At 39.5% G+C, this 13,296-nt stretch overlaps 2 protein-coding genes across 8 annotated transcripts in view; one reads left to right on the top strand and one right to left on the bottom strand.

The window, feature by feature from the left end:
- Nucleotides 1-13,296, bottom strand: part of Trim36 (tripartite motif-containing 36) — a 51,841-nt gene that overhangs the window by 4,169 nt on the left and 34,376 nt on the right. For 6 of the 7 annotated variants that reach the window (NM_001106147.1, XM_006254686.5, XM_039096700.2 and 3 more), the window contains 3 exons: nt 9,775-10,028; nt 9,452-9,576; nt 8,049-8,339 (listed from right to left, as the gene is read on the bottom strand). In NM_001106147.1, the coding sequence (NP_001099617.1) occupies nt 8,049-8,339; nt 9,452-9,576; nt 9,775-10,028 (670 nt within the window). Of the gene's footprint in view, nt 1-7,295; nt 7,361-8,048; nt 8,340-9,451; nt 9,577-9,774; nt 10,029-13,296 lie in introns of all 7 variants that reach the window. The other variant, XM_039096701.2, reaches the window with a different exon arrangement.
- Rpl31l16 (ribosomal protein L31 like 16) lies at nt 1,058-1,481 on the top strand. Its single transcript, XM_039097414.2, has one exon. It carries the CDS (start codon nt 1,073-1,075, stop codon nt 1,448-1,450), a length of 378 nt encoding a protein of 125 aa, XP_038953342.2. The 5' UTR covers nt 1,058-1,072; the 3' UTR covers nt 1,451-1,481.

Here is a 13,296-nt window from a genome sequence, read left to right on the forward strand (position 1 = left end):
GTTATGTTTAAGTTACACCCTGTGTGGTACACAGTCTCTCATTACTGCCTTTAGAACAAAATGTAGAACTCTCAGCTCTATCTCCAGCACCATGTCTGTCTGGATGCTGCCATGCTTCCCACCATGATGATAATGGACTGAATCTCTGAACCAGTAAGCCAACCCCAACCAATTCAATGTTGTCCTTTATAAGGGTGGTAATGCCTCCCTGCACCCAAATCCCGTGGGAGGGAGAGCTAAACCTTCAGAGGGTCAGACACACCTGGAAAGCCAGAAGTGACTACACTCTACCCACATTTCCGACTCCAGAGAAAAACACCTAACGCCATCTGGGACCCCTGTGCACAGAGGCCCGGGGAAAAGGCGGGACAAGCCCTTCTGATTGCCACCCTAAACAGAGAGCTCAAGAGCAGCCCCCCCACCCACCCAGGAGCAACTTCAGCCCCGGAAACAGAGGTAAGAACAACTTTTCTGCTCCAAGTGACCTGCCTGATGGACTCAGGATACACGCCCACAGGAACAGCTAAAGACCAGTAGACAGGAAGGACTACCCGCCAGAAAGCAGAACACTCTGTTCCCATAACTGGCTGAAAGAAAACAGGAAAACAGGTCTACAGCACTCCTAACACACAGGCCTATAAGACGGTCTATTCACTATCAGAAAGAGCAGAACAAGGTAACACCAGAGACAATCTGATGGCTAGAGGCAAGCGCAGGAACCCAAGCAACAGAAACCAAGACTACATGGCATCATCGGAGCCCAATTCTCCCACCAAAGCAAACACTAAATATCCAAACACACCAGAAAAACAAGATCTTGATTTTTAAATCACTTTTGTTCATGATGCTGGAGGACTTCAAGAAAGACATGAAGAACTCCCTAAGAGAAACACAGGAAAACATAAATAAACAAGTAGAAGCCTATAGAGAGGAATCACAAAAATCCCTGAAAGAATTCCAGGGAAACACAATCAAACAGTTGAAGGAATTAAAAATGGAAATAGAGTACGGCTACTCGACTTTCCATCCCACAATCCCTCGAGCCCTTCCTTTCCAACTTGGACCCGGCAAAATGGCTCCCGCAAAGAAGGGTGGCAAGAAGAAGAAGGGCCATTCTGCCATCAACGAGTTGGTGACCCGAGAATACACCATCAACATTCACAAGCGCATCCATGGAGTGGCCTTCAGGAAGCGTGATCCTTGGGCAGTCAAAGAAATTCAGAAATTTGCCATGAAGGAGATGGGGACTCCAGATGTGCACACAGACAACAAGCTCAATAAAGCCGTCTGGGCCAAAGGAATAAGGAATGTTCCCTACCGAATCCGAGTACGTTTGTCCAAAAAGCGTAATGAGGATGAAGATTCACCAAACAAGCTCTACACACTGGTAACATACGTGCCTGTTACCACATTCAAAAATCTACAGACGGTCAATGTGGATGAGAACTAACTGCTGAATGTCAAATAAAGTTACAGAACTGCCAAAATATAAAAAATAAAATAAATAAAATAAATAAAAATGGAAATAGAAGCAATGAAGAAAGAATACAGGGAAACAACCCTGGATATAGAAACCAAAGGAAGAGACAAGGAGCCGTAGATACAAGCATCACCAACAGAATAAAAGAGATAGAAGAGAGAATCTCAGGAGCATAAGATTCCATAGAAATCATCGACACAACTGTCAAAGATAATGTAAAGCGGAAAAAGCTATTGGTCCAAAACATACAGGAAATCCAGGACTCAATGAGAAGATCAAACCTAAGGATAATAGATATAGAAGAGAGTGAAGACACCCAGCTCAAAGGACCAGTAAATATCTTCAAAAAACCATAGAAGAAAACTTCCCTAACCTAAAGAAAGAGATGCCCATAAACATACAAGAAACCTACAGAACTCCAAATAGATTGGACCAGAAAAGAAACTCCTCCCATCACATAATAGTCAAAACACCAAATGCACAAAATAAAGAAAGAATATTAAAAGCAGTAAGGGAAAAAGGTCAAGTAACATATAAAGGCAGACCTAGCAGAATCACACCAGACTTCTCGCCAGAGACTATGAAAGCCAGAAGATCCTGCACAGATGTCATACAGACCCTAAGAGAACATAAATGCCAGCCCAGGATACTGTTTCCTGTAAAATTCTCAATTAACATAAATGGAGAAACCAAGATATTCCATGATAAAACTAAATTTACACAATACCTTTCTACAAATCCGGCAATACAAAGGATAATAAATGGTAAAGCCCAACAAAAGGAGGCAAGCTATACCCTAGAAAAAGCAAGAAACTAATCGTCTTGGCAACAAAACAAAGAGAAGAAAAGCACACAAACATAACCTCACATCCAAATATGAATACAACAGGAAGCAATAATCACTATTCCTTAATATCTCTCAACATCAATGGTCTCAACTCCCCAATAAAAAAACATAGATTAACAAACTGGATATGCAATGAGGACCCTGCATTCTGCTGCCTACAAGAAACACACCTCAGAGACAAAGACAGACACTACCTCAGAGTGAAAGGCTGGAAAACAATTTTCCAAGAAAATGGTCTGAAGAAGCAAGCTGGAGTAGCCATTCTAATACTGAATAAAATCAAGTTTCAACTAAAAGTCATCAAAAAAAATAAAGCAGGACACTTCATATTCATTAAAGGAAAAACCCACCAAGATGAACTCTCAATCCTAAATATCTATGCTCCAAATACAAGGGCACCTACATACATAAAAGAAACCTTACTAAAGCTCAAAATATGCATTGCACCTCACACAATAATAGGAGATTTCAACACAACACTCTCATCAATGGACAGATCATGGAAACAGAAAATAAACAGAGACGTAGACAGATTAACAGAAGTCATGAACCAAATGGACTTAACAATATTTATAAAACATTCTATCCTAAAGCAAAAGGATATACATTCTTCTCAGCACCTCATGGTACTTTCTCCAAAATTGACCATATAATTGGTCAAAAAACAGGCCTCAACAGATACAGAAAGATAGAAATAATCCTATGCATCCTATCAGACCACCACGGGCTAAAGCTGGTCTTCAAATAACAATAAGGGAAGAATGCCCACATATACATGGATGTTGAACAATGCTCTACTCCATGATAACCTGGTCAAAGAAGAAATAAAGAAAGAAATTAAAGACTTCTTAGAACTTAAGGAAAATAAAGGTACAACATACCCAAAATTATGGGACACAATGAAAGCTGTGCTAAGAGAAAAACTCATAGCTCTAAGCGCCTGCAGAAAGAAACAGGAGAGAGCATATGTCACCGGCTTGACAGCACACCTAAAAGCTCTAGACAAAAAGAAGTAAATACACCCAGGAGGAGTAGAAGGAAGGAAATAATCAAACTCAGAGCTGAAATCAACCAAGTAGGAACAAAAAGGACCATAGAAAGAGTCAACAAAACCAAAAGTGGGTTCTTTCAGAAAATCAAAAAGACAGATAAACCCTTAGCAAGAGAATGAGAGGACACAGAGAGTGTGTCCAAGTTAACAAAATCAGAAATGAAAAGGGAGATATAACTACAGATTCAGAGGAAATTCAAAAAATCATCAGATCCTACTACAAAAGTCTATATTCAACAAAACTTGAAAATCTGCAGGAAATGGACAATTTCTTCGACAGATACCAGGTACCAAAGTTAAATCAGAAACAGATAAGCCATTTAAACAACCCCATAACTCCTAATGAAATAGAAGCAGTCATTAAAGGTCTCCCAACCAAAAAGAGCCCAGGTCTAGATGGGTTCAGAGCAGAATTCTATCAGACCTCCATAGAAGACCTCATACCAATATTATCCAAACTATTCCACAAAATTGAAACAGATGGAGCGCTACCGAATTCCTTTATGAAGCCACAATTACTCTTAAACCTAAACCACACAAAGACGAACAAAGAAAAAGAACTTCAGACCAATTTTCCTCATGAATATCGACACAAAAATACTCAATAAAATTCTGGCAAACCGAACCCAAGAGCACATCAAACCAATCATCCACCATGGTCAAGTAGGCTTCTTCCCAGGCATGCAGGGATGGTTTAATATACGGAAAACCATCAACGTGATCCATTATATAAACAAACTGAAAGAACAAAACCACATGATCATTTCATTAGATGCTGAGAAAGCATTTGACAAAATTCAACACCCCTTCATGATAAAAGTCCTGGAAAGAATAGGAATTCAAGGCCCATACCTAAACATAGTAAAAGCCATATACAGCAAACCAGTTGCTAACATTAAACTAAATGGAGAGAAACTTGAAGCAATCCCACTAAAATCAGGGACTAGACAAGGCTGCCCACTCTCTCCCTACTTATTCAATACAGTTCTTGAAGTTCTATCCAGAGCAATCAGACAACAAAAGGAGATCAAGGGGATACAGATTGGAAAAGAAGAAGCCAAAATATCACTATTTGCAGATGATATGATAGTATATTTAAGTGATCTCAAGAGTTCCACCAGAGAAGTACTAAAGCTGATAAACAACTTCAGCAAAGTGGCTGGGTATAAAATTAACTCAAATAAATCAGTAGCCTTCCTCTACACAAAAGAGAAACAAGCCGAGAAAGAAATTAGGGAAATGACACCCTTCATAATAGACCCAAATAATATAAAGTACCTCGGTGTGACTTTAACCAAGCAAGTAAAAGATCTGTACAATAAGAACTTCAAGACTCTGAAGAAATTGAAGAAGACCTCAGAAGATGGAAAGATCTCCCATGCTCAGGGATTGGCAGGATTAATATAGTAAAAATGGCCATTTTACCAAAAGAGATCTACAGATTCAATGCAATCCCCATCAAAATGCCAATCCAATTCTTCAGAGAGTTAGACAGAACAATTTGCAAATTCATCTGGAATAACAAAAAACCCAGGATAGCTAAAACTATCCTCAACAATAAAAGGACTTCAGGGGGTATCACCATCCCTGAACTCAAGCAGTATTACAGAGCAATAGTGATAAAAACTACATGGTATTGGTACAAAGACAGACAGATAGACAAATGGAATAGGATTGAAGACCCAGAAACGAACCCACATACCTATGGTCACTTGATTTTTGACAAAGGAGCCAAAACCATCCAATGGAAAAAAGATAGCATTTTGAGCAAATGGTGCTGGTTCAACTGGAGGTCAACATGTAGAAGAATGAAAATCGATCCATGCTTATCACCCTGTACAAAGCTTAAGTCCAAGTGGATCAAGGACCTCCACATCAAACCAGATACACTCAAATTAACAGAAGAAAAAGTGGAGAACCATCTCGAACACATGGGCACTGGAGAAAATTTCCTGAACAAAACACCAATGGCTTATGCTCTAAGATCAAGAATCGACAAATGGAATCTCATAAAACTCCAAAGTTTCTGTAAGGCAAAGGACACTGTTGTTAGGACAAAACGACAACCAACAGATTGGGAAAAGATCTTTACCAATCCTACAACTGATAGAGGCCTTATATCCAAAATATACAAAGAACTCAAAAAGTTAGACCACAGGGAGACAAATAACCCTATTTAAAAATGGGATTCAGAGCTAAACAATGAATTCACAGCTGAAGAATGTCGAATAGCTGAGAAACATCTAAAGAAATGTTCAACACCTTTAGTCATAAGGGAAATGCAAATCAAAACAAACCTGAGATTTCACCTCACACCAGTGAGAATGGCTAAGATCAAAAACTCAGGTGACAGCAAATGCTAGCGAGGATGTGGAGAAAGAGGAACACTCCTCCATTGTTGGTGGGATTGCAGACTGGTACAACCATTCTGGAAATCAGTCTGGAGGTTCCTCAGAAAATTGGACATTGAACTACCTGAGCTATTCCTCTCTTGGGCATATACCCAAAAGATGCCCCAACATATAAAAAAGACACGTGCTCCACTATGTTCATAGCAGCCTTATTTATAAGAGCCAGAAGCTGGAAAGAACCTAGATACCCTTCAACAGAGGAATAGATGCAGAAAATGTGGTACATCTACACAATGGAATATTACTCAGCTCTCAAAAACAATGACTTTATGAAATTCATAGGCAAATGCATGGAACTGGAAAACATCATCCTGAGTGAGCTAACCCAATCACAGAAAGACATACATGGTATGCACTCATTGATAAGTGGCTATTACCCCAAATGCTTGAATTACCCTAGATGCACAGAACACATGAAACTCAAGACGGATGATCAAAATGCAAATGCCTCATTCCTTCTTAAAAGGGGAACAAGAATACCCTTGGGAGGAAATAGGAAGGCAATGTTTAGAACAGAGGCAGAAGGAACACCCACTCGGAGCCTGCCCCATATGTGGCCCATACATATACAGCCACCAAACTAGATAAGATGGATGAAGCAAAGAAGTGCAGACTGAGAGGAACCGGATGTAGATCTCTCCTGAGAGACACAGCCAGAATACAGCAAATACATAGGCAAATGCCATCATTAAACCACTGAACTAAGAACTGGACCCCCACTGAAGGAATTAGAGAAAGGACTGAAAGAGCTTGAAGGGGCTTGAGACCTCATATGAACAACAATGCCAAGCAACCAGAGCTTCCAGGGACTAAGCCACTACCCACAGACTATACATGGACTGACCCTGAGCTCCAACCTCATTAGTAACAATGAATAGCATAGTAAGAACACCAGTGGAAGGGGAAGCCCTTGGTCCTGCCAAGGCTAAACCCCCAGTGAAAGTGATTGTTGGGGGGAGGGCAGTAATGGGGGAGAATGGGGAGGAGAACATCCATAGAGAAGGGTAGGGGGAGAGGTTAGGGGGATGTTGGCCCAGAAACTGGGAAAGGGAATAACAATCAAAATGTAAATAAGAAACAAGCAAGTTAATAAAGAGAAAAAGAAGAAAGAGTTGGTAATGGTCATGGTGTCTCTTCACAGCAATGAAACTGTTAAGATAATATCTGTTATAAAATATTTTAGGCCACAATATTCCTGAGAAGCACACACACAAGTTCATACATACATACATACATACATACATACATACATACATGCATACATACACACACACACGCACGCACACACACACACCATTTTTAAGTATTTGGACAAAAAGGGAAATACCGAATTCATAAAATATGGGTACATAAGACAAAAAAACAGGGGAGATGCCTAAAAAACCAAATGAGTTTGTCTGAGGCAGTGATGGGCAGGGCAAAATGCTTCCCACTACCATAAGTCAGGACAACTTTAGCTCTAAGCATCCCCCTTCTATAAAGATACTGCAATAGACACCAACTAACCTGTATGTCCTTCCTATCCAGTAAAGTTCTTCAACCTAATAAATAATAAGTAATGTCAGCATAACCTGGAAAGAGAGTAATATGGTAATATGGAACAAGAAGCTATCTGTGTAGAGGAAAGCTTGCAGTGTGGTACTAAAACATGCTTTCTACCCTTGTGTGCAATGAAGCACACTGGGAGAGAGAACCTAGGCAAATCAGACAAATCATGCCAATGAATTTAAAAAGTAACTATCAAGATCCTGTACTTTAGACATTACCATCAACTGACTTTTAAAAACATCCTAGAACCATGCTATCATTGTATTGTCTTGGTTCTTTGTGCTGAGATATGATTGCCTTATGATTTTTCCCTTGGATGGCGTAGTACACTCAACATGTATGCATACCAGGCTGGTCTCCAATTCAGAGATCTGCCTGCCCCAGTCTCCTAAGTGCGGGTATTAAAGGCATGTTCCCCAAAGTTCATCCAGTCATACTATCCTAATCATTTAAAATAGCATTCATGTCATTCTGATGCCAATTTAGCCCCAGTCATTAACATGTCTTTTTTTTTTTTTGGTCTGATATCAAATTCTAATAGTCTATGAGGTGATATTTGTTGACTCAAGCCATTTCTAAATCTCACCCAAGTGTGGAATCTACTTGTCTAGACTCTTTCAAAAGCAAAAGGCTGGTTTTAATGTAGGTCTACTTATGGAGATACTCTACACTTCCGGGCCTCTTCCACTCCAGTTCCTGTATTCCCAGTACCTGGAGCTGGAGGAGTATGCAGAACCAGTTCTCGACTGCAGGGACTGCAGATAGAACCCCTGTAAGCTCTCACTCGGAACGCATAGGGACTGTTGCTTTCAAGATTGGAGACAACTTTACTTGTGCCATGAACTTCTATCTCATTCCAGGATATCATTTCTTCGTCTCTATTAATCTTGCGGTATTCGAGAACATAGCTGTCGGCTTTGTCCTTTTCTGGATGGTGCCAGTCTATCAGGGCATTATTATACACTTTACTCTGTTCCTCGTTGATCTCAGGAATGTCTATGCCTGAGAGAATTATGACAGAGAACACGATATTCAGACAGTATTGCCTTCAGCGAAAATAAAGTACTAGCAGTTTCTATAATGTCCAAGAAATTCTGAATTTATAATATGTATAAGAAGATAGTAAATCTCATGCATAAGATAAGGTAAATCTGTAATTATAACTGAACTGGAAAAAACTAAGTGGTATAATTATTAATTAATAATTAATTAATTAATTCTGAAACACTGGAAATTCTTTTTTTTAAAGATTTATTTATATTATTTATACAAGGTACACTATAGCTGTCTTCAGACATATCAGAAGAGGGCATTGGATGCCATTAAAAATGCTTATGAGTCACCAGGTGGTTGCTGGGAACTGAACTCAGGACCCCTGGAAGAGCAGCCAGGGTCCTTAACCACTAAGCCATATCTCCAGTCCAAATGCATCTTTTTTTATATAGGTTTTTAAAATCTTATGTTTGGGGGTTAAGTATGTGAAGGTGAGTACAGGTACCCTCCTAGACCAGAAGATATCAGAGCCCCTGGAGCTGGCACTATGGTGGTTGTGATGCACCTGATATGGGAGCTGGGACTCAAACTCTGGTCCTCAGCAAGAGTTAACCACTGAGCATCTGTCTAGCATCAGTCTGTGCTGCTTCAACTTCACATGAAGAGAAACCTGAGCAAGGCAAATGTATTAAGACGTAAGAGTGGAAAGAAGCCCTCCTTGTGATGTGGTAGCCTGTGAGGGTGTTTTCAAAAGGCATCTGTTGAAATCAGGACCCTCCTGATTGTGACAGCAGTCCTCAGAAGACTAATTTAATTCCCTTCTGGAAACTCTGTCTTCAGAAAGGAATTAAATTAAGCTGAGACCTCACAGCAGACCCTAATTCAATATGGCTGGAAATCAGAATATACTTTAAACCAGATTCCATGTACTAACAGTATCATAAGCTCATAATTTAAAAATAATAAGTGATGCTGTGTATGCAATGTTTCAAAAGCCAGGAGTACCATTTTGTATATAAAAATGCAGGTGTAAAAACCAGTCTAAAGTTCCAGGATAAATGATCGTGAGCGATTTATGCACACACACAGCCAGAGATGGAAGCATGGCCTTCACTACTTACCACTAGAGAAAAAGGACAATTCTCCAAGCACCTCTGTTTGTTTCGAAATGTTAACAACATAGTCTTCAAAAGAAGCCTGGGCTGCAGGTCTAAAGCTCTTCAGGGATTCTGTAGCTTTCTGTATTCTGTGGGCAGACATATGTCAGATAAAAGTCATTCTTTGAAAAGGCAGGTCACGCTAAACACTGGCAATGTGGCTGTCCAAAGAAATGGACACTGCATTTGGAACCCAGGATGCAACAGAGCCAGACTGCTCCTTCACCCACCACCAGGAACTACTCAGCAGGTTGAGGTTTTCTAAAGCTAAGGAGCCAAGCAAGTACCTGAGATGGAGCTGCTTTGCTGTCTGCACAAAGCAAGACTGATCCGTCTCCTTCAGCACTTCCTGAGCATATCCCACAAGCCCGTTATTCTCTAGAAGGCCTTGGTACTCTTCCATTTGAGTGTGAAATTTATCTAGTCTTAGTTTCTTAGAGGCATCTATGGCTTTCAGAACAGACGACTTCCTGTCTTCCAGGATTTCAAAGAGCTTCTCAAAATGTGCCAGCGCTTCTTCCTTCGCCCTCTCTCCATTGCACTAGTGTAAACCACACAAGCGTTACCTCTCCATTGCATGAGTATAGAACACAAGCATTATCTTAGCTATAAACCCATTCAAAGGCTTCTCATGACACCCTACATAATATCAACAAAACAAGGTCAGATGTTGTAAAGAAAAATTTTCATCTGCTCCCAAAAATCTTCAAAGCAGTATCTTGGGGTGAGGAACTTAAAAAAAAAAAAAACACAACTGTTCGATTCTGTTTCTATTTGCTTTGTGAGGTCAGAACTTTGTACTGTTAAAGTCCGGCAATAGGCAAATGATTCGATCAAATGAGAAGCAATTTTCAGTGATAAAATTAGTTAAGGGCAGAACTGAACTGATTTAACCACAAATACAGCAAAAGCCCAATTCTTGAGAGTTTGCAACTCATCTCAAATTCAGGAATATTTCTAAATACAGGAAGCTATTCTAAAGTTAAATTATACCATAGAACTTTTAAAAGCAACACTCTCAATATTCTATATTAAGGTCTTTAAAATAAATTTTCTTTAATCCTTACCCAGCCACATGCTTGTAGGAAAAGCTGAAACTGAGCCTGAGCTCAGGGTTCAGTGCCAACCACTCTCCCACTCCCACGCAAAATACATGGATAACAGAAATTATTCAGATTTTTACGAGGATGACTAAAGATTATGTACATGAAAAGCACAACACTGTGTCACACTCTAAACACTCTTATCACTGCATATTTATTTCTTCTGTTTCACAAAGCAACCAATCTGCAATCTATACCATAAACATGATGATTTGGGGTTTTGTTTGCATAACCCTGGTGGCCTCAATCTCAATCCTGCTGCCTCACCCTCCCTAGTGCTGGGATTTCACATATGTGTCACATTTGTTATAAAATCAGAGCTCAGACTGACTTCGAAAGAATCCAGTGAGTTCTCAGAGTGCTCACCACAACACAAGTAATAGCAAAGTCTTCAGGAATAGGCACTGCTAGGACACTGCTGGACACTGCAGAATTTCCAGCAGCCTCTGGGAAAGGATCGCTGTTCAGATTACTTTCTCCATTGCTAACCACATCAGTTCAAGTTTTCAGTTTGGTGGATTATTTTAATGTAACATGTATTATTGGGTTTTATTATGATATTTTTGTATTTACTAATATACTTTGTTCTAGTTCAGTTTTTAAAGGAAAAGGTCAGAGAACAGGAAGATTCAAAGATTTTCCACAGTAAACTAGAAATTCGCATAGATTAAAATTATAATTGCAGATACAGAAAGTGTCTCATCATCACTGAGGAAGTGTTAAGGATGGAGACAAACATGGCATTAATTTCCTTTGGGGTATGGGGGCTGTTAAGACAGGGTTCTCTGTGTAGCCTATAGACCAGGCTGTTCTTGAACTCAGAGATTCTCCTGCCTCTGCCTCCCAATTGCTAAGATTAAAGGCATGTGCCACCTCCCAGCTTAATTTGCATTTTTCTTTCTTCCTTTCTTTTCACTGTTTCTTCAACAGTGACGGTGATACAGACCAAAATCAAGACCTACATGTCCTGTACATGTCATGTAAATTTTCTACCACTAAGAAACATCCTCTGCCCCCTGTTCCTTAACCATCTCACTTCCTACTGGGAAAAAATATTTCAAGAAATAACAATCTTGAGCTAGCCTAGATCTTTTATTTTAATTATAAGTTTAAAAGTGATCAAGAGGAAAAGAAAAAAGAAAACAAAAACTCCATTCCACATATCAAAGTCTATGAAAGGTACTTAAACTGTCAAATAACCCAACCTTACTCTTACTGTATTTTTAAAATGCTATTTTTTATTATTAAATTATTTGTTTTTATTAATTTTTTATATTTTATTTACTGTATTTGTATATACACACACACACACATACTCATCTGAGAATTGATTCTTTCCCTTGATCCCTTGACTATATAGGCTCCAGAGATTACCCTTAGGTAAATCAAGTTTAGCAGCAAGTCCCTTTACCTTATAGGTCATCCAGCCTGTACCCACCCCTTTTTTAGAGAGTCTTATGTAATCCTTTAATTTCTATGTTGCCAAGGCTGGCCTTGAACTTGTATAACCTTTTTGTTTCTATCTCCCAAGGGCTAGAATGACAGGTATAAACCACCATGCCAGTTTAATTTCTGCATAGTATTATTCTGTAGGGAATAATACTATGGTTTCTGCCCCTAGAATAGAGCCAGCAGGATATGGGCCTCCATGAGTATTGATGGTTGCTATGAGCATAAAGCTTATTTGTATAATAGTATATACATTTTCATGTTCCTCCCTCAAGGAATGTCCTCTCTGCCAAGGTTAATGACACCATGATAATCAGAGTCAGCATGAATTTGGGAGGTATGAGCATATCTGTGTCTCAAAAAAAAAAAATGGTAGAACACTGTGACCTCTGGGATAGCCCTTTAGGCTGTGGGAAAGAACATTGAAAACATGAGTTCAAAAATACTAATTTCTCAACTGTGCAAAATATAAGGATGCAATATGAATTGTATAAGGAGCTTCACAGATCTAAAGGAACAGAGGCAGCTGCACTATGAACCAGCTTATCAGAAAGATACAAATCCAAGCAGATACAAAAGCAGACAGATTCCTGAGTTCGAGGTCAGCCTGGGACAGAGGGAGTTTAGGTCCAGGTAATTTCAGGGCATGGTCACCCAGCTATCTTATTTTCTGTGCTTGTGTTTGCTGTCACTTTCTAAGAATCAAGGGGCTGAGGTCACGGGATGCTGATTCATGGGATAATCAAAAGGGAACCCGGGGAATGACTGAGTTTATATATAAATAAAAGAATTGGCTTTTTATCTGAAAGAGATGAGCTATCCAGAGAGTTTTTAGAATTAAAAAGCATGTCTTGAGCAGAGAGCTGTCTGGAGATCTCTAGAGAGATCAGAACAGAAAGAGAGCAATCTGAAACAGAACGAGCAGAAAATGGGCTATCAGTTTGTAATCAGATTTGACTTCAAGTCATTTGTTTCACCACTCCTAGACATCTCTTCCTCAAAACCCCTCTCCAAGCTTAGGCTGGTCCTTGGCAATTTTCTCTACTTTAATTGAAGTAGAAAATACAAAGAGAAAAATGTGTATGTAAGCATAAAGGCAGGGACTCTATACATACTGACTAGCAGAACATTCAGATAAAAGCACATTAGTGTATACCAGCAGTCACCCTCATAACCTCTGCAGTGCTGATTCTCCCTCCTCAAGGACAACTTTATGAAATTTTTAAATATAATCTAATCTCATTGCTTGACTACTTA

This window comes from Rattus norvegicus, chromosome 18 (genome assembly GCF_036323735.1).
Source record: "Rattus norvegicus strain BN/NHsdMcwi chromosome 18, GRCr8, whole genome shotgun sequence".
In the NCBI taxonomy this organism is placed as follows: Eukaryota; Metazoa; Chordata; class Mammalia; order Rodentia; family Muridae; genus Rattus; species Rattus norvegicus.

Bases quoted from the DNA above. Each gene is read 5' to 3' on its own strand.
- Rpl31l16 (XM_039097414.2), top strand. From the start codon at position 1,073: ATGGCTCCCGCAAAGAAGGGTGGCAAGAAGAAGAAGGGCCATTCTGCC.